Source organism: Puma concolor, chromosome C1, assembly GCF_028749965.1.
Source record: "Puma concolor isolate L17-30 chromosome C1, mPumCon1.1.hap2, whole genome shotgun sequence".
Lineage (NCBI taxonomy): Eukaryota > Metazoa > Chordata > Mammalia > Carnivora > Felidae > Puma > Puma concolor.
Window position 1 is genome coordinate 62,601,410 of NC_141674.1, and position 22,209 is coordinate 62,623,618.

Genomic DNA, 22,209 nt, shown 5'->3' on the forward strand with positions numbered 1-22,209 from the left:
CAGTTAGAAGATGAGTAAACTCTGGGGATCTAATGTACAATACAGCATGGTGACTATAGTTAACGGTATCGTATTATATAGTTGGAAGTTGCTAAGAAAGGAGATCTTAAATGTTCTCACCACACCAAAAAAAAAAAAAAGAAAGAAAAAGTAATTATGTGAAGTGACCGATGTGTTAACTAACCTTACTAAGGTAATCATTTTTCAATATATACATTTGTCAAATCATCATGTTGCACACCTTAAACTTACACAATGCTATATGCCAATTATAGCTCAAGAAAGCTGGGAAAAAAAAGTTTTTGCACCTTACAACTTTTCCAGTCTCTACCCATTACCAGTTCCAAACCTGCTTCCACATTTTTAGGTATGTGTTATAGCAGCATTCCACTCCTTGGTACCAATTCCTGTCTTAGTCTGTTCAAGCACCGTCACAAAATGGACTAGGTGGTTTAAACAACAGACACTTAGTTTTCACAATACTGGGAGCTGGAAGTCTGAGACCAGCATGCCAGCATGGTCAGATTTCTTGGTGAGAGCCCTCTTTCTGGTTGACAAACAGCCATCTTCTCTTTGTACTCTGCACAGTGCAGACAGAAAGGCAAGCTCTCTCTCATCTCTTCTTATAAGGGCACAAATTCCATCATGAGGGCTCCATCCTCATGACCTATCTCTCAAAAGCACCAGCTCCAAATATCATCACACTGGGGTTGTGGTTTCAACATATGAATTTGAGCCTTAGGTTAAGTCACTTGCTGAAGATCATATAACCTAAAACCTGTTCCTGACAATATTTGTCAGATCACAGTGAAACGCCACTCACAAGGGCTTGCTCAGGTAGGGACCAGGATGCTAAGTATGATGACAGAAAAATAAGAATCATGAAATATTCACAGAAAAATGTAATTCCATAAATTCCCCAGTATAGAAATAGAAAAATTTTAATGAAAATTCTTATAGACAAAAATTAACAAATACATAACTTTCCTTTATAAATGGCCATATCATTAGCATAAAAGAGATGTACCAAAATCTTTAAATTATCTTATTCTTTAATATATATTTCTGTAATTTGCTTTACGATGCAAATTTCTCTAGCAAACTTGTTCAGAGAGAATATAGAGAATAATTTTGACACAACCAGTTTTATTTAGCTCAAATTGTGACCTCGCCCATCTGAATTAATGAAGCTTATACTAATTTATTATTGCTGTTGTACCAAAGTACATTAGTAGCTTAAATAACACAAATTTATTATCGTATACTTCTAGAGGTCAGAAGTTCAAAATGGGTCTCACTAGACTAAATTCAAGGTGTCATCACATTTGCATTCCTTCTGGAGACTCTAAGGGAGGATCTTTTCCACATTCCAGAGGCTCCCCACATTTCCTGGCTCCTGGCCCCCTTCCATTGCCAAAGCCAGCATGGCCGGTCAAGTCTGCACCATCAAACACTGAGTGGGGCTCTATCTCACAAACTGGGAGATATGACCTGAGCCGAAATCAAGACTTGGACGCTCAAACAACTGAACCACCCAGGAGCCCAAGGTTCTGGCTCTTCTGCCTCCCTCTTGCCTATGCAGATACACTTGTGATTACTTACATTAGGTCTACCCACATTAATCTAGAATAATCTTTTTATTTTAGGGTCAGCTGATTGGCAACCTTAATTCCATGTGGAAACTTAACTTCCCCTTGCCACATAAATTAATATGTGCAAACGTTCTGATAACTAAGACATTGACTTTTTTGAGGGGCCATTATTCTGCCTATCATGTGCCTTTTCCCATATTCCAGATGCCAGGGAGCAGAAACACTGGCTGTTGAATGTTATGGCAATTAGGCTACAACACATATTTTCCAATGACCATGTTCAATCGTGTCAGTGATCCTCACTTTCAAAAAGGACACTTCCCAGATGGAAGAAGGCAGTTCTTGGAAACACACCAGGAGGAACAAAATAAACGGGAGCCTAAACTTTGATGTGCCAAATGTGAACACTAAGGCAAAAGAACAAGAGGTATACTATGGAACAAATATATTCAAACAATATCTTTTTCTTAAAAACATTTTTTTTAACATTTATGTCTTTTTGAGAGACAGAGAGAGACAGAGCATGAGCGGGGGAGGGGCAGAGAGAGGAGACACAATCTGAAGCAGGCTCCAGGCTCTGAGCAAGCTGTCAGCACAGAGCACGATTTGGGGCTCCAATCCACAAAGAGTGAGATCATGACCTGAGCATGACCTGGCTCAACCAACTGAGCCACGCAGGTGCCCCCATATATTTTTCTTATAAGGATAACAATACAGAGATAACTTCTTTAGGTGAATCTAATATGTGAAATGACAGATTAGCCCATAGGATATAATTGTATTCACGTCAAACACTAATTAACCAGCATTTAACATATCTCATTAAATTCAAATAATTATTATATGAAACATTAAGAAAGAAGAAAATGTTGCCAATTACACTTCAGCATGCCACTGATGTAAGCACAAATGATTTTAGTAATGTGAAAATGTGAAAAAATAATCTTAGCATTGATGACATAGGTTACTATACATGCTTGATTACTGCACATATATAGATATATCTGAGGAAGAGGAAAAGAAGACATATACAAGAATATGGCAGGGTTGCCACCATTAGAAGCCTCAAATTGAGGTTAGAGGATTTTACACATAAAATAATCAGAAAGCATACAAAAGTATATTTTAAAAGTAGTAACTGTGGAGTATTGGAGCTGACTCACACTGGATCTAATGAGATAATTGTTAAAATTTTTCATGAGTTTTGCAAGCCATTTTTAGCTTGAAATTGGCCATTGTGGGAATAGTTACACCACAGAAATTAACAGACACTATATAAATCAAGCCTTTTTCTTTCTGAAAAGCCAGTTTACCAGCACACCATTAACTAAATTTCAAAAGTAAGTGGCAAGATATATCATGGGAGCTATTAAATAAAACGATTCATTATATGAGTCAATATATAGAAGTATGCCTTACATAGTATTGTCCAGAAATTCATCTTCTATATGCAATATTTGACCAAAGGGGCTTATATACCTGTTCAGCCATTTCCTATCCCCAACAAAAAGAGCATGAGGACTCTAGAAAACACATTGACATTTGTCAGTGGCATTTCAATCAAGAAATTTTATGCAAGATATCTCTTTACATTGCCACAAATGGAAAGGTTCAACTCACCTACCAATCTGGAAAAACTGATTACATCATTTTATGCTCAACAAAATCAAATGAGACTTAGGTGAATGAGCACGGTTTTATTACTAAAGATGATCAAGATGTGCTTTGCATCTACAAATCTGCAATTTGTAGAGTCTGATAGTGTTCAAAGAGGGCCTACCTTCACTTGATCTTAGCCAAAAGGCCGAGAAGTGATGGGGAGGGCCTACCTTAAGTCTCCACTGCCAAGATAGGGTTCTAAGCAATGACAACCAGATAAAATGTTTCTGCAACTCACTTATCAAGTCTTTGTATTGGGAAAGCAAGTTAAACAAATCATAGAATATTGTGGTTTGATTGGCATTATGTTACAATTCACAAGCAATGGAGCTCCATCTCCTGACCCAAATAGATTTCTCACTGTCCATTAAGAAGACTTGTAAGAATCCACAGAATTTCAGCTCTGTGAGGAAACTCATCATACTCAAGCCAACAAACCAAGACTAAGACTTTGAATCTCAGTAAGATTCTTAGCAAAGAAGTAAATAAAATCTAGATGGGAACAACTTCCCCAAATAAAATCTCTGAAAACAGCACCAATAACCAGAAAACTAAAGAAAAATTAAACTACATAGCTTCCTATCACTGAACACTGCATGTCTGTCATTTAAGAGTGAAAAAATTTAGGGGCACCTGGGTGGCGCAGTCGGTTAAGCGTCCGACTTCAGCCAGGTCACGATCTCGCGGTCTGTGAGTTCGAGCCCCGCGTCAGGCTCTGGGCTGATGGCTCAGAGCCTGGAGCCTGTTTCCGATTCTGTGTCTCCCTCTCTCTCTGACCCTCCCCCGTTCATGCTCTGTCTCTCTCTGTCCCAAAAATAAATAAAGGTTGAAAAAAAAAAATTAAAAAAAAAAAAAAAAAGAGTGAAAAAATTTAAGAAATACGTGACCAGACACTTAAACTCTTAACAGGTGCAATGATTTTCCTGTAGTTATTTAAGGCAAATAAATCTGTATCAAATACTTCAGCCCCAAGTAAATTTGATGAGATAAAAAAAGGATGAGATTTGGGGCTAGAAGGCTTGAGGTCAAATTCTAATTCTGCCCTTTATAGGATGCATGACCCTGGAGAATTCAATCTTCTCCCTTTTGCAATTATCACCATAAAGTCAAACGCTGTGACTGCTTCCTGAAGTGGATGATCTAAGTTTACTGGTCTGGAAACGTATTTACCTGGAGCCACAGGATTATTTATAGAAATGACCACATGAGGTCTAGTCAACTCTCTCATTTTATATTCAGGATACTGAGGTTATATTTATAAAAGTAGGCATAACTCATCAGTAAACTCAGATCAAAGGACTCAAAAAGAAGATGCCTGAATGTCACAGAAATTCTCATAGAATTCTACCTGTCCCTTTCCTAGGGTCCTTGTCTCCTTACCTTGCACCAGAATTTCTTTCATCATGTTTGAGCGCTCCTTTTATTTTATTTATTTTTTATATCTAAGTCTATTTATTAATTCTGAGAGAGAGAGAGGATGAGCAGGATAGAGGCAGAGAGAGAGGAAAGAGAGAATCTCAAGCAGGTTCTGCACTGTCAAGGCATAGCCTGAGACCGGGCTCGAACTCATGAACTGCGAGATCATGACCTGAGCCAAAATCAAGAATTGGACACTTAACCGACTGAGACACCCCTGATCACTCCTTTTAGATTCATGTAAGATTCCTCCCTGTATCCCTCTTGCAGATTGTACTGTGATGCCATGTCTACAGTAAACACTCTGCCAATTTTTGTGGAATAAATGAATAAATAGTTAATGGAAACAAAATCTATTGGCCAAATTCCTTGACATAGATCCTTTCAAAAAATCCATGTGTAAGGATCATAACCCCTCTTTTGCTTCAGGATAATAACTGAAAAGAGTTTATACCCAAAGAGGTTCAAAAGCTTGCTTTGCCTAGATTGGCTTTTTTAAGATTCAGAATGCACAGTGTGGATGATCATGCCAACAATATGTTTTGTTGTTTTGTTTTTGTCAAATAAGTGCTTTTGCAGCGTAATACAAAATTGCATTGAAAGAAAAGTTCCTAGGGAGGTAGGACAAAAAAACAAAACAAAACAGAACAAAAATCTTTTGAGGAAACTTGAAGAAAGACCAATACAGAAGAGTAATTGACAGAAGGGTCAATTATTTTCCAACACTTTATAAGAAAAGTCTTTGCCAGCTAAAATTAGACCATGAGTCTCTGCTGCCTGCCACTTTGTAGAGGGTGATTGAACTACTATTATACTAATGATTTTATATTACATTCTTCATTCCTTTTATTTGTATCCAAACCTGCCAGATCTCTGCAATTATGCTAAATATTGATTTACAATTTCTCTCAGCTTATTCCAACGATGCAGACAGATGAGAACCACAACATTATTTTATTTATAGCCTTAATATGATGGTTTGAAGTGACTAGTAAAACCAAAACTACTCCAACTGTGCTGACCACTGGTGGGATAGTTTTGCAGTGTTCACAGATGAGGCAGTAAGAAAACAGCATGTGGGAAGTCAGTAGGCCTGGGCCTCCCTGAGGTCGACAGTTCCCAAAAGATGAAGTTTGAGCCTCTAAGCTCTTCTCTGGAGACTTAAGAATTTTACTTCTATGAACAGGAAAAAAAATTGTGGCCACTTAAAAAATATGCATTAATAAAAAAAAATAGTATGCAAACCAAAGGAGATAATGAAGTTGTTTGGAGAAAAGATGATGGGGGGGGGGGGGAAGTTCTAGAAATCAGTAACTTTCATCACTAGTATTTATTGATCATTTAATTTTTTTGTAGTGCACACAGTAAACACTCTATATAACATGAGTTATATATTTTAATTCTCAAAGCAATCCTGCAAATTACTATTATCTGCCTTTTTCACAAAGAGTAAACTAAGGTATACAGTGCTTAGATAAGTAGCTTACATCTAGTTAAAGACAAATCCACAGTTCAAATAAGGGGCTGTTCTGCTTTAACCACTACACCGAACTATGTTCTACAAGGTATGATCAATAGTCCTGAAGAGCTCAGCCTAAAGAAGAAAAAGCATATGGGGGCCAGATAAGTGAACAGTTGATCTGTGAAAGATGCTAAGAAGGCAGGATCATCTAAAACCACGAGTGAAAGTACAGTGAGGGCTGTCTGGCTCAATAAAAGGAAAATTGTTTAAAAGTCAAAGGAATGGGGGCGCCTGGGTGGCGCAGTCGGTTAAGCGTCCGACTTCAGCCAGGTCACGATCTCGCGGTCCGTGAGTTCGAGCCCAGCGTCAGGCTCTGGACTGGTGGCTCAGAGCCTGGAGCCTGTTTCCGATTCTGTCTCCCTCTCTCTCTGCCCCTCCCCCGTTCATGCTCTGTCTCTCTCTGTCCCAAAAATAAATAAACGTTGAAAAAAAAAAAAAAGTCAAAGGAATGACCTATAAGATCTCACACCCAACAAGCCTGGGACTGGACAGTTTTGTAACAGCAGTGAGGGTTTTAAGCGGGGAAATAGCATGACTAGATTATTCTAAGTCTCCTTTAAATACTAAAGTCTTTCTGCTGTGTCTTGAGGACGCATAGTATGGTAGTTGAGAGTTTCACTTCTCAAGTCCAATAAGGTTGAACCTTAACCATTTAACTATCTCAACTATTCAGTAGATTAGCAATGAGGGGCAAGGTAATTAACTTCCCTGTGCCTTATACCTTCCTCTGAAAATGGAAATAATAGTAGTGCTACTTTAGAAAGTCATTTGGTGCATTAAGTGAATTAATACTAAAAAATTATCAAATTACCAACCACATACTAAATGCTCAATGGATTTTGGAAGTTATCAATGAGTTGATGTACTTTAAGAATTAATTGCTAAAGACTTAAGGATGTGTTAACTAATCTTATTGTAGTAATCATTTCATAATATATACATATATAAAATCATCATTTTGTACACTTTAAGTTTACATAGTGTTATTTGTCAATTACATCTCAGTAAAGCTGGAAAAATAAAAATGAGAAAAAAACAAAAAGACTTAAGCAACATATGTTGTGGGTTTTTTTTTAAGATTTTCTTTTTTAAATGTATTTATTTTGAGCAGGGGTGGGGGGCAGAGACAGAGGGGGGAGAGAATCCCCTCTCTCATGTGGCTTGATCCTATGAACTGTGAGATCATGATGGACACTTAACAGACTGAGCCACCTAGGTGCCCCTTAAGCAACATATATTTTGTACAAACATCAAAATAAATACACAATAGCTGCCACTCACTGAGTCTCTAATATGTGTCAATATTCCTGCAAGGAAGGTAATTATAAGCCCCAATTTTTGAAAGAGGAAAGTGAAGCACAGAGAAATTAACTTTTCTAAGTCCATGTAAGGCATGACTGAGATTCAAATCTATGTCTCTCTGACCCCTAAAATATTCCTCTTTCTACTATAGCATACTTAATCTCATATTTTTTAAATGAAACACTGATTTTCCTTTTGGAATGTCATCCCTTTTCATTTAAGAGATCACAAACAATAAGATGATTTTCAGACAGTTCCAATCTTTTAGACACTTTAATCACTTGTTTGTGCCTCCTTTGATATGCTCTAACCTTCTGTTCACACTCTCCCAACAGTTTATAAGTTTTCTTGCGCCTTATCTCCCAGCGTCCTTCTTGAGTCACCCTTCTCCTTGAAATATGACTTTGGGATCTGGTTCATGCCCCATGCTCTTGCATTTGGCCCTGATACTTCAGGCTTTCCTTTTTTTTCTTCTGTGGGCTAATTTCTTCACCAAGGACTGGAACCTCAATAACCCACTTCATAGACTACAGCCTGAGGTCAGCCTCACTCACTCCCTAAGCCCACTTTCTATTCTGGAAGATTCCAGCCTGGGCCAAAGCTCTAAGTCTCAAGTTTGACAGAGAGGAAAGAAGAATCTGTAGGAAAGAAGAACTTAACAGTGATAACCTCATATAAATCCCTATGAATTATGATAAAATAGTCATTTGCTAGTAGCTTGAGAGAGAGATTCCAAGTGACTGATTTCAAGGGGAAGAAATATTCAAACTCACTTTTATAAAGGTTGACAAGATGAACAGAAATAAATCTGAAATTAATTTAACCTAGAATTAAAGGCAACGATCTTTCACTTAAAACAAAACAAAACAAAAACAAAAACAACTAGTGTGCACATTTAGTGTTGTATCTGAGGTTCCAAAATGGGCAAAAGACATTACGTGGAACCTAATGGTAAAACCAAATTTGAGGTATCAACTTCTCAGGCCAGGCCAGCTTTCACTTGGTTTTATATCATCCTTGCTTGCTCCTAAGAAGATGTCAGCTAATAAACAAGTAATGTTGTCTCCTCTCACTTATTCAAAGTCATAATAGGCTACTATTACCCAGGCAATGATAACTACAATTATAATACAGTTTTCTGTTAACTGAAAGCAGAACATTTCTATGAAATCTTTCATAAACCAAAATGGCAGAAAGCAACGAGGTGATTACCATTGATTTATATGAAAACATTTTTTAAGTATTCCCAGACCCAAGAAATAATCTCTTTTAAACTTTTCTGATACGTGTGGACACATCTTGCTAATGTTGAGCAAAATAAATCAATATAAAGCACAGATACTAACAGACACAGATCAAAGTTATAGTGGCTAGTGCTGACATGCAACGTGTAGTTCCCAGGGAAAGAGCTTGGCGGGGCCACTCTTGCTGCTTGGACTGCATGTTACCTGGCTAAAGACTCACTGCAAAACACATGCTGGATGCTGTTCTTGCTTTTCACCTTATTTTATAAAAGGAAAAATCTTCTCCAGATTTCTTCTGTTAGCAAAAACAGGTACTAATAACATAGGTCTTTAGTAAATGCAAAGTGGCTTAATGCAAATGCACAAAAAACAGGGAATATCTGTATTATGTTTTTAGAGAGTACTTTTTACTCTCTTTAAATGTCTCTGGATATTTTATGTATCTGTACATATTTTTAATGCACCCTCCTTCAAAACTCTTCCTGAAAATTAATCTCTCCAGAATGCCTTGTCCAATTACTCCAACTCTACATCTAGCTCAGGACTGAGGAGTGGAAATTCTCCTACAGAAATCTGGCTTATTCTTGTACATTAGTACCTACCTTACTGCTATGAGGCACTACGTTAGCATATTTAACACTTGCTATGTGGCAGGCCTTGTGTTAAATGTTATTAAAATATTTCATTTAATGCTCACAACAATCTACAAAACGGACATATTTTCTACATGGATGAAAAAAAAAAAAACAAAATCAGAGAGATTATACAGAAGAACTCAAACAATCCAAGTCTAGAGCTAGACAGCTAACTATTAAAACACTGTGCTACCGGACACGGTTGACTAGTACCAGAAGCAGTTCCCAAACCCTTCTCCCTTGACTGTCTCCCACTAAAGTTACAAAGATCAATACACTCTTTCCCGCTGTCTCTTGCAGGTAGGCATACCCACTGATGCAGTTCTGGTCGACAAGATATTAAAGGAAAGTGCTGGAATGTTCTGGCAATGTTTTCCCCCTTGATTTAAAAAAAAACAAACCTTTCACCCATCTTTTTTCATTCTGTTTTGGATGCTTTTATACAAATATAATGACTGGATCTAGGGTAATCATCTTGCTACCATAAGGAAAAGACCAAGAAAATTGTACAGGTAAGAACCCAAGTCCTGATATTACAAAAAAATAGTCACCTATCTCCAGACTACTTGTGAAATAAATAATAAATGTTGTTATGGTTTAAGGCACTTTTTGTTTGGTTTTCTATTACTTGCAGTTGAACATACTCCTAACTGATAAAACTACCCCACTGCCCCTGGACAGCAAAACTCAATGAGGTTCAGTGACTTTTGAAGTCTTAAAAAAAAACCCTCACTATTTAGGTTTTCTTCAAGAACTCAAATGAATTTCTGGAACAGAGTAAGTGCTTCCTATGATAGCTTAGTAACTAGCACATACTCGGCACTCAGTACATATTAACTGAATGAATGAGCAAATGTATTCTTGAAATAATCATAAATGATCACTAACTTAGGAAACGTATGTCAGCAATTATTGAGCTAAGTTCAGGGCACAGTACTGAAGTACACAGAGGACCGAAGTATGTAGAGAGGTGAGGCCTCCACCCTCAAAACATTTGTAGGTATAAGGGAAATACGAAGACGACTGCAATGCAATGAGGAATTCCCCTCCTGGGATTTGTTGGTGTAATTTTAAAAACAGTACAGTCTTAGAAACAGCTTTTCAAACAATACATCATTGTCAAGATAGCTTTAAAATTTTTTTTTTTTCAACGTTTATTTATTTTTGGGACAGAGAGAGACAGAGCATGAACGGGGGAGGGTCAGAGAGAGAGGGAGACACAGAATCAGAAACAGGCTCCAGGCTCTGAGCCATCAGCCCAGAGCCCGACGCGGGGCTCAAACTCACGGAGTGCGAGATCGTGACCTGGCTGAAGTCGGACGCTTAACCGACTGCGCCACCCAGGCGCCCCGTCAAGATAGCTTTAAAAGTAGGTTAATACATAGGAAAATGGAGAAAAAAGAAAATGACAAAAAACCTGATTCTAAATGGTAGGATTTCAAGCAAATTTTATTTTTCTTTGTATTTTTCTTCTCAAAGTAGAAATTTTTAAAAATACAGATAAGAATAAGGAGGAAAATTAAAAACTACTTGTAACCCTAATGTCCAGAAATTTGAGATCCCTTCTAAGTATATTATTCTAATTTACAGCAGATCATTTTTATTTGAATCTAAACAACAGAAACAATATTATTATAAATATCTTGGAGCAATCTATGAAAAGAGACAACTTCTTAATATGAGAGCCACATAATATTAACAAATATAAAATATTATAATCCATGGTATATCAAGAATGTCAGATTAAGTGCTACTATAAAACACTATGATTCAATTCAATTTAAAATCCTTAGTTTTTAATGCTGTTTCATAACTACTATGTGCAATTTATACTGTCTGTTTAGTTTCCTGCTGGTTTTCTCTTGTTTCAATATTTTGCCCTAAGAATTTTCATTAATTTATAAATGCTCATTACTATTATAAGAAAATAATAACAGTCACAGAAAAATGGATCACCAGCTTACAAATGTTCAATTTTCTGTCCCAACTAGTGTAAGATGCTGAGAGGTAGGGAGTAATTTGATTACTAATCAGACTAAAAACAAAGTTTCAATACTTACCAGTAGAGACCATTGACTTATTATCTTAATTACTTCTCCTCACTAGTGTTTTAATCATATTTTATGTTTGCTTTGAGTTTTATCTCCCTGTTCAACTTTTGGCTTCCAATTTCCACTCTTCATGACCCTTATATTGTTAAATCATTTATTTTCAATGACTACTTTTCTCATAAAGAACCATCTTTAGTTTTCGTAGGGCTAAGAAAGAAAGAGCATCAGCAATGACAAAAGGTTGTATTAGTGTGGTAGGGCTGCCATACAAAGTAGTACAGACTGGGGGTCTTAAACAACAGAAATTTGTCTCATAATTCTGGAGACTAGAAGTCCATGATCAAGGTGTCAACAGGGTTGGTGTCTTCTGAAAGCCATGAGGGAAAGGTCTATTCCAGGCCTCTCTCTTTAGTGTACAGATGGCCATCTTTTCCCTGTATCCTCACATGGTCTTCTTTCTGTGCGTGTGATTGTGTCATAACCTTCTTCTTCTTATAAGGACACCAATCATATTAGATTAACTGACCCAACTGACCTCATTTAACCATAATTACCTCTTAAAGACCATACCTCAAACTATAGTCACATCTGAGGCACTGGGAGTTAGCACTTCAACATATGAATTCGGGTGGGGTACAATTCAGCCCATAACATAAGCACAGCCCAAAAGATGACCAACTGAAGTATGTAACATTGACTTAGATAGAAACAAGGAATGTATATCCCAAGTACAAAGAAACCTACACTTTGATTCTGAATTATCTGTGCTGGCAAACAGAAAAGGATCATTGATGATCCATCTGAAAGGGGAACAGATACCTTCTGGATCCCACCACATCCATGTGGGTAGTTTGGATGGATGTGGAGAAGATAATGAAGCTCTCCAAAGAGAACTTCCAGAGCACTGGGCAGAAGAAGAAATTATACCTCACAGTAATGTTCCCATAAGCCAAAAAAGAGTTAACCATATAAAAGAGACCAGGAGACAAGAAGAGTGGGGGTCAAAGGGGACTCTCAAGAGAATGAAAAGTTATTAAGGAATCCTGACCCATACATCTGCACTTTGAAATGTTCTTCACTTTTAAGGTGTATGTCTTGTGGTTCACTATAAAAGCAATGCTTTGACAACAATTCTCAAAAAACTTTTAGTCCTAATATTGACAGAATCTCAGTAAAGCGTGATTTTTCAAGCTGCATCTACTGAACTTATAACATCTTTTTCTCTTTTCCCTGGAAAGACATTAATCCAGAAAGGCAAGCTCTCAGGTGACTTACTTTAATCCAAATATATTTTCTGATATAACAATCTGCAGCAATGATGTTGTCAATGAAGGATGTGTTTCCTAATTGGAAGTCTTGGAAGGAGAGAGTTATTTAGAGCTTCTAGCTAAGAAAAAAAACAAAAACAAAAACAAAAACAAATGGCTTCTGATCAGTTAGAAACCAGAGGTATAATGGAATCCTATTTAACATTTGGGTTTACTTTTTTTAGTCAGCACACAATGCAAATATATTATACAGTCTCAAATATCATTAAAAATCACGAGCTTAATCCATAAAGTACAATACTCATGGTTTTGTGTATACCACACTATCCAGTAATTCTTTGTATGCCTTAGTTTCAGAGCCATGGAGTTAGGCCAAAGCAAGGAACTAAAGAGAAATAAAATGCAGTGTCTATACCCTCAAATAATTTGCCTTTGTGGGCACTACCTAAGATTTATTCAATGAAGTCAGGACCAGTAGTTGAATATTCAAACAAAACATTGAGTTAATGAGGTAACTATACATAAATGTATTTACCTTAAATGTTTATTTTAACTCAAAGCATAAATGTATGTCAGCTTACTATATTTATTTTGTTTGTAGTGCCAAGGGTTTACTTTGACTGTGACTCAAGTTATTATCATCTTTCCTTATCCTTTTTAAAAATATAAATCATATTTGTAACAGATCATTTGGGATTTCAAGTTTAGGGAAAGGTGATAGAGATACTTGCAAACCAATACGAATGTTGAATCCTAGATATTTTTTCTTTTTTTTACAAATTTTACCCCCCATCTAATTTAACAGTTTATTTTAAACTGATGGACATATATGGAATTATTCCAAAGCCTACACTACTTTCAACTATTTGTGTGGGGAACTAAGTTATTGGTGGGAAAGATCCAGTAATTCAATCTGCATACTACTTCTCTTGATCTGTACCAAAATTATTAATTAAAGCTTAAACAATTATTTCAGTACTATCTTCCAGAATCTGGAGTTTTCATTGAATACGGTATTGGGAAACTTAAAGTCTTGAAAATACATCAATACCCCAGGCCCAGATTATTTCAGGCTGATTTTAGTTTTGAAAATTGGGTCACAGAAGTTTTGTTTTCTCCTCTTTCTGAAAAACTTTTTGTAGTTATTAGCAATCAAAGTAAGTTGGGGAAGTCTCCACTTTTCCCAGTTAGAAATACGTTTCTTCAGCAGAGACTGGGAGAAAGGAAACAGGATGCCACAGTGACTGCCCCTGACGGTACCCTGTTCTCTACACCAGAAGTGTAGATACTGGGATATGCACATCCCTTAGAGACCTAAAGACTTTCCTAAGAAAATCTAGGCAAGGACCGTTTTAAGGGAATTAATTTCTAGATGCTCTAGCTTCCTCTGGGCTCTCCTAAAACTGATCTGACTGAAAATGCACCTCCAAGTCATATTGATCTGCCAGCCTCTTCCCTTTTATAATCATCTTTCCATTTTTACAAAAGGAAGGCACACCTCTCACCGTCTGGTGTCTTATTAGGGTGCACTGAACTTGGGAGAACATCTGAAAAATAAATGGACCATTTGAAGTATTGTATAGATGTTAATACAATTCGCTTTCATGATCAGGCAACAAATATGATTGCAAGTAATTTCCAATCCTTTGCTTTCAGCACAGTTGAAGAATCACATCTGAAAGATCATGGAAAACATTTTTTGGTGATAGATCATTATGTGATTTGGGCATATAACCCTGAAGGAATTCAAAGAATTGAGTGATGTTGAATAAACAAATATCTTTCCAATCCCATCTACGTATGTGAACAGATTTGTTAAGCAAAGAGCTGAGAGAAGACATCCCACCCATAACAAAAAGGGCAGACTCTAGAACAAAGGATCAGAGAGGAAGTGAAGACAAATGATCATATTCAATTCACCTCGTTTAACCAGAAACAATTTATTCCTGAAGTTAAATTGTTAATATGTAATAGGAGAGTGAGTAGAAACTACCCCATTTGAATTCAAATAATTAATGACTTCAAGTCTGAAATTTTGTGTCACAGAGATAATTTTGGTGGTGGGAGTGAGTGGGGAGCAACAGACTAGAATGTTACCTCAGCCGTCGAAAGTACGACACTTTACTAAGGCAGAGACACCACAATAAATCTAGTTAACATTCATTAGCATACATAGTTACAAATTTTGTGTGTGCGCATGATAAGAACTTTTAAGATCTACTCTTTTAGCAACTTTCAAGTTAAAAAAAACAGTATTATTAGCTATAATCACCATGATGTACATTATATTGCCGTGATTTATTTATCAGTTGGAAGTTTGTACCTTTTGACCACCTTCACTCACTTCACCACCACCTTCCCGCCACTCCCTGTCTCTGGCAACCACCAATCTGTTCTGGTCTCTGTATCTATTAGTTCATTCGTTGCTGCTGCTGCTGTTATTGTTTTAGATCCCACATGTAAGTGAGATCCCACGGTATTTGTGGTGATCATTTTGCAATATGTACAAATATCAAATTATTATATTGCACACCTGAACTAATATAATGCTATTTGTTAATTATATCTCAGTCTTTAGAAATACCATGTTGGATCAAACAACCAAAAAGGCAGGGACAAAGTACAACAGGCACTCCAATTATAAATGAATGGTGGGTTATACTTTCTTGTCATTTTTGGATATATACATATACATATCCACTCTCTAAAAATTGACAATTTTACTCACAGCAGTTTTTATTCTGCCTTTCATGAAGAAGGACTAAGTTATCCGGGAGTACTAGGGATGTGTTCATTCTTTCTATACCACTCTTAGGTATACAGACAGTCCCCAACTTACAATGGTTTGGCTTATGATTTTTTGACTTTATGATGGTACAAAAGCAATATGCACCCAAAAGAAACCATTTTGCATTCTGAATTCAGATCCTTCCCCAGGCTAGCAATACGTGGTAGGATACCCTCTGGTGATGCTGGGCAGCTCCAGCTCCCAGTCAGCCATACGGTCACAAGGCTTAACAACTGATATACTTACGACCCACACAACCATTCTGCTTTTCACTTTCAGTATAGCATTCAGTATAGATTCAGTATAGCATTCAGTATAGCATTCAGTATAGATTACATGAGCTATGGAGAACTTTATCATATGACAGGCTTTGGGTAAGATGATTTTGCCCAACTGTGGGCTAATATAAGTGTTCTGAGCACATTTAAGGTAGGCGAGGCTAAGCTATGATGTCCAGGTTAGGTCCATTAAATGCATTTTTTATTTACATTACAGGGGGTTTATTGGATCATAATCCCACCATGAGTTGAGGTATATCTATACTCTGTCACTATAGAAACACTTGTTTACATTTAAAAAGATACATTAATAAGTCTAAACAAAAAAAAAGTGTGTCTAAACCTTGGGACAATTTTTCCAAACATACCTCTTCTGCATTTTTATCTTGTCATAAAACATAATGTTCCCCATTCTTCCAATTCCTCAAAGCAAATTTACAGACGAGTGTGACTATCACTACTTAGAGCCAAGCTTATCTTTCACACAGGGAGTCAACTTCACATGGATTCAGTGACGATCCTTTGAAGGAGTTAGAAGAGCCGTATCATTTTATCCTCATGCATGACTGAGGGGTATAAAATCCCCATTCCACCTCCAGGACTAGTGCCCAACCCACAAATACACACACACACACACACACACACACACACACACACACAAATAGTAACCCAGGGTGAGATTTAGCAAACCAGAGGGACTATCGGTTGAAATTTTCCACACTGAAACAATTCCATTAGAGATGGCAGTGCCGGAAGCAGTATTTTATAGTTGACTTCCCCCAAGTTACAATGCAGCTCAAATTCAAAGTCTCTATTATAATCTTTGGCAGAAGTTTTTAAGACCATTTTTATTTACTCCAAACTCTATCCGAACTAAGTCAGCACAGACCTTTAGCAATTTTTTCATCAAGTGTTTCATGCTGTAATTAAGTGAGCAGTGGAACTCAAAAGGAAGCACCAAGAGAAAGCATCAGGGCGTCTCTTACTGATTGGTGGAATTTTAGGGATTTAAAATTTCTGTTTTATTGTACAACTGCACTTCATTACCATTTATCCTTAAAATGTAATAAGTACAAACTGCTTCAGCAATGATGGAAAAGCTTTCTCAGCTTTAATGAAACCTTTTATTTGCTACTGAAACTTTTATTATTTCCAAATGGTGTCACAGGCAAGAAAAATGATCACTACTTATATTGAGGAAAAACTTGAGCAATTTGAATAATTTTGTTCTTGGATGAATTCTAAGGCATTTAGATTTGTTACACTTATGTTTATTGCTTTCATTTACTTTTGATGAACTAAAAACAAAAAAATATACACATACACACACTATTACAAAAGAATTTTCTAATTGTATATCAAAATACTACATAGTTATGCACAGCAATCACTTGTCAGATGTTGGTCTGATGTATCTAGGCTCCAACGCATCTCAGCTATTGGCCATGAGAGGCAATGCAGTGTAATTGTTCAGTGCACGTGCTCTGAGGCTGGACTGCCTGGCTTTGCATTCCAGACCTGACATCTCCCCACCCCACCTCTGAGACCTTCAAAACTTTTCAGTCCTCCCCAGCACCTGGATGGCTCAGTCAGTTGAGCACCTGACTTCAGCTAAGGTCATGATCTCATGCTTTCTGAGTTCAAGCCCAGCATCAGGCTCTATGCAGACAGCTCAGAGCCTGGAGTCTGCTTCTGATCTCTCTGACCCTCCTCTGCTCACCCTCTCTCTGACTCTCTCTAAGCTAAGTAAACATTAAAAAATTAAAAAAAAAAAAAAAAAAAAACGAAAAGCTTTTCGGTCCTCAGTTTCCTTCCCTGTGAAAACGAGGGTGAGGTATTTCATGTAAAACATTTAAAAAATGTTTTTAAAATATTTAAAAAAATTAAAAAGCCTGGCACGTTGTAAACACTTAACACGTGTTCAGCTCTAATACCATTTTGATATGTGAATATGTCTACCTTTAGACTGGATGCAGTGTCAGAATATGCCATTCACTCAACATTTATTCAGCTTTACTTTATGCAGAACATTGTCCTAGGTAAAGGGGGCACAAAGATTACTGAGACATTCCGCCTGCTCTCCGGGGGCTTACAATTTTAGTGCAAAATCATTGTCACCATCTTAACATCTTTCTTGAAGAGTATCGTGAAGCATACTCTTTCCCTAGATCATAAATTTTCCTTTTGTCCATGGGCTTGGAACTAATGGAGCTTCAGAAAAATTTCACTTCAGTTTCTGAAATCTTAATCATGCACAATTTAATAACCAGCTACAGGTTTTTCCACATTTTAAAATGGATGATTAAATGGTCTAATAAGATTCTAACTTAGCCCAAAACTTGAAAAACATAGGAAGACAACCATGACTGACACATTCATTTTCCTGAATGTGGACATACTGCAAACAGCAGCTGCAGAAAAATAGTGCCATTTACATCCCACATGACCCACGGCTAACTAAAATTGCACAGGAGTTCAGCATCAAAGCGTTAAAGTACCTAAACCAAATTCAATTTGAGATAAAATGAGAAGCTTGTTTAGTCATAGCTACATCACTTTCCAAAAAAAAAAAAAAAAAAAGTTCTTAAATTGACTTCCAACATGGCACCTTGTATACCTTGAGTTTTTCAAACGTTTTGTTTATGTCATCACACTCAGAGAATTCATTAAAAAATAAAATCTTTAAGTTCGGCTATGAATCCGAAACACAACTAACGTGGTATTTCAGACGTCACAAACTCCAAATGATCTTAAATATGTTGTCCTTTGCTAATTTGCTGCTCTTGAAAATGTGCAATAAATTCAATTAAAAAGGAAAGCATTTTCAAATTAGTTGCAAGATCAACTAGGATATTATCTGCCTACTAGATGTATCATAATAAAAAACCATCTAATACGCATTACATTGTTTAATTCGGGAGGAAATTGGATATTCTCCTTTCCAACAAAAGGACTTTTTTTTTTAACAACAGCCAGTAATGACTGTGTTAACTTTCTAGAATAGATTGAATAATTGCCAGATATATCTTCAGAGGAGTCACCCTGCCCAAAGCAACAGGAGATCCTGTGTAAACACACAAGGACACAATTCCTTCCTTCTCTCCTTCCTCTCCAGTATCATACCACCTTCCCTGTCAAAACACTTTTTAAGGATCCCTACGATCCTGAAATAAGGGGCATCCCTCACAATAAAACCTCCCTCGACATTAAATCAACTCACACCTCGTTTGTATGCAAGACGCCACAGTGAAAATTTATCTCAGTTCCAAATCTCCAAACGAATGCATATTTTGGTGACCTCTACTTTTACATTCAAACACACATGTCCCACACTACAGGATCCTTTTGATCCCAGCTAACGTCCCTGCTTAATGTATGCGTTTTTCACATCCATTTTTTAATCCTTCCAGAGTGAAAATTTCAAAGAGACAACGTCAGTGAAAGAAGCGAGGAAAGGGAGGGAGGCGATACGCAGCCTGGGATTTCTGCCATCCTCAACGCAACCCAGAATTCCTATTATTTGTTTCTTCTTCCCCAGCCTTCCCTCTCGCTTCCCCTCTCGCCCCTGTCTCCTCAGCAGGAGGGAGGAGGAGGAGGGGCCGCTGGCTGAAGCCGCCACCTGTCGCGGGGTGGAAAAGCTCCAGTTGTCACTTACCCAGCGGGTTGAGAATGGCTCATTTTTGCAGGATCCCTTTTGGACCCCGCGGCAGGTGCGGAGGTAGGGTGCGCGGCCCCCGGTGCGCGCTGGCGCAGCGACACTCGCGCTCGCGGGGTGGCTCCGCACTGCGGTCGCCGGTGCGCGGGGCACCTGAGCTGGGCCGCCACCGCCCCCGAACTACCCCGTAGCCTCCGGGGGCCCCCACCCACTGGCGGTATCCACAGCCTTGCGGTTGCTAAGGGAGGAGGGAAGGCAAACGCAGAGGTTCTGGAGAGGCCCGAGTGCTGCTGGAACGGAGCCTGGGGAAGCTGGAAATGAAGCTCGGTCTTCCAGCCCCGGTTTGCGGGCCCTAATGTGGGAGGAGACCTAGGCCCCTGCTCTGTTGCTCTGGGCGCGTGTTCCCCAAGCACCCAAGCATCTGTAATTTGAAAATACAACACACACACACACACACACACACACCTGTTTAGGTGCCTGTGCTTCCTGCTAGGCCCTGGGGAAGGAAGGGCTGGGTGTTGGCTGAAGCTAAGGTAATAAAAGTCCAGAGCTGCTCCACTGTGATGCATTTCCAGTTGTAAAACACCCTAGCTTCTAAGTTCAAGGGAAGGAGAGGTCCTTTCAATCTGTTTAACGTTTTGATTTTCACTCTGATACCCAACGCATGGCAGTTGGTTCATTTCCTCTTTGGAAAATCTCCATCTTTGCTCCCACTGAGGTCCCAGCTCCCAGCAGGCAGTGCTGATGGTTCTGAAGTTGAGAAGGTGGGAACGACCTAGCTTCTCAGTGAAGCATGCGAGAATCGTACTTGTGTTTGAATCCAGCACATAGAAGGCAGGGCTTAGATGAAGAAGCCTGGATTTATACGAGAGGGCCTTGATGTGGAGGAAGCTTAAGGCACTGGACTTAGATGATCTATCCCTAGTCCTGTGTTGCTTTGTCAAGTTCTTTGTTGCCTGACTTGCTCTCTGGCCTCAGGTTCCTCCTGTGTAAGTGACAGGTTGAACACATATGTGGTGACTGAGCTCTCCATGGATCTCTGTTCTAGCTCAGCCACACTTACAGGAAGGATGGGTGTCAGCTCACTAAATGGCATTTTGCTTTCCCACACATCATAAAGGCCCACTGACAATGTCAGAGTCCACTCTCTTTCGCATATTCAAGGTCCTTCATCACCCAACTTTCACATCCTTTATCAGCTTCACTGTGACCACTTTGTCCACCTCTGCTACCCTGAACTCTAGCAAAACCAAATCTTGCCCTATCCCATGAATGGGAACATGCTTCTTCCCTTGACTGCTTGACAAACTTCTAATCTTTCTTTTCTTTTCTTTTCTTTTCTTTTCTTTTCTTTTCTTTTCTTTTCTTTTCTTTCTTTCTTTTCTTTCTTTCTTTCTTCTTTTTCGAGGGACGGAAAGAGCAGGGGAGAGGGGCAGAGGAAGAGAGAGTGAGAATCTTAAGCAGGCTCCGTGCTCAGTCCAACGTGGGGCCTGATCCCATGACCCTGGGATCATGACCTAAGCCAAAATCAAGAGTTGGACACTCAACTGACTGAGCCACCTAGATGTCCCTCTATTCATCTTTCAATAGTTAGTTTGCACACTGCCTTCTTTGATGTCCCAGGTGTGGTGATGACTCCCATTTCTGGGGCCCCACTCTGCCTGGACATACTTCTGTGTTACACTCACCTTCTGTACCACTGTAGTTACTGGTATATGACTGCCTTTTCTATGTTCTATGCCTCTGTTTCATGTGGTGCATTGATTTTGTTTCTCTGTATTCTCAGAAGCAAACAACAGTTCGACAGATGTTTGGTGTATAAATGAAGGAAAAAAATTTAAATCTCTTCAAAGTGGTAGTATTTTTATTGACTGTTTACTCAATGCTCTCCTCAGCCTTTTATCAAGCACTTACTAACTATTCATTATCTCACTTAATCCTCCTCTCCACTCAGTGAGGTAGGTTTTCTCCCCCATTTCATAGCTATCCAAACTAAGACACAGAGGAGCTAATTATTTTGCTTGAAGTCTACAATAGCTCCTAAGTGGAAAAACCAGGATTCAAATCCAAGTCTGTCTGATTCCAAAGCCCACAAGTGTTTTTTAACAATGACAACATTCCTTCCCCCGTAATTCCTGTGAGTTGCCGCAGGAGTCAAATTTCCTACACTATCAGAGTTTTCTGACCTGAAAGATCAGAGCCATCCCAGCAGGGGGAAAATAGAGTTCTAGTTCAGTAGCTTAGATCCTGAGACTGAGGACTCAAGGCTGCTTTGGGGACCAGAAGGCTAGAGCTAGAGAGAAGCAGAGGTTGTCAAAGAAAAAAAGATGTGAGATGTGAGAGTGGCATCTTATGCTTAAACAAGGAAGATCTATAGATACCTAATCACTGTGCAGCTGTAAGTGGGACTTGAGCCAGTTCTGCCCCATATGTGTCTACTCCCACAGACTGTGGTTCCCGTTTGATGGTGTCCTTATGCTCCCTGTGACTAGGTTTCGCCTGGATAAAAATTGGTAAGGAGGGAGGAGGTACTCAAGAGAATTATTATAATTTGCCCAAGTCCTGCCAACCCCTGAGGATGGTGTAAATAATATAATCTTATGTAGGTACTAGTTGTTACATATTAATTCATTTGTGCAAATAGAAAATGGTATTCTCTCACTGGTGGAATGAGAAAGAAAATTCAAATACACTATTTAGATACTCAGGATTCTGTAGAAAAGGATCCCCGGCACTCAGCAGACAGCAAGGTACCCTTGGCAGCATGTATTAATTCATAAATGGGGTTTGAGTTCTCCA

The 22,209-nt window shown here is 38.4% G+C and overlaps 1 protein-coding gene across 8 annotated transcripts in view; it reads right to left on the reverse strand.

The window, feature by feature from the left end:
* ERICH3 (glutamate rich 3) overlaps positions 1-22,209 on the reverse strand; it is a 130,052-nt gene that overhangs the window by 88,295 nt on the left and 19,548 nt on the right. For 2 of the 8 annotated variants that reach the window (XM_086717292.1, XM_086717291.1), the window contains exon 1: positions 19,876-20,760. The exons of 2 other annotated variants lie outside the window; for them this stretch is intronic. In XM_086717292.1, the coding sequence (XP_086573418.1) occupies positions 19,876-19,979 (104 nt within the window). In that variant the 5' untranslated portion in view covers positions 19,980-20,760. Of the gene's footprint in view, positions 1-12,696; positions 12,809-19,410; positions 19,842-19,875; positions 20,761-22,209 lie in introns of those variants that run through there. 4 more of the 8 variants (XM_086717294.1, XM_086717289.1, XM_025934816.2 and 1 more) reach the window with 4 other exon arrangements.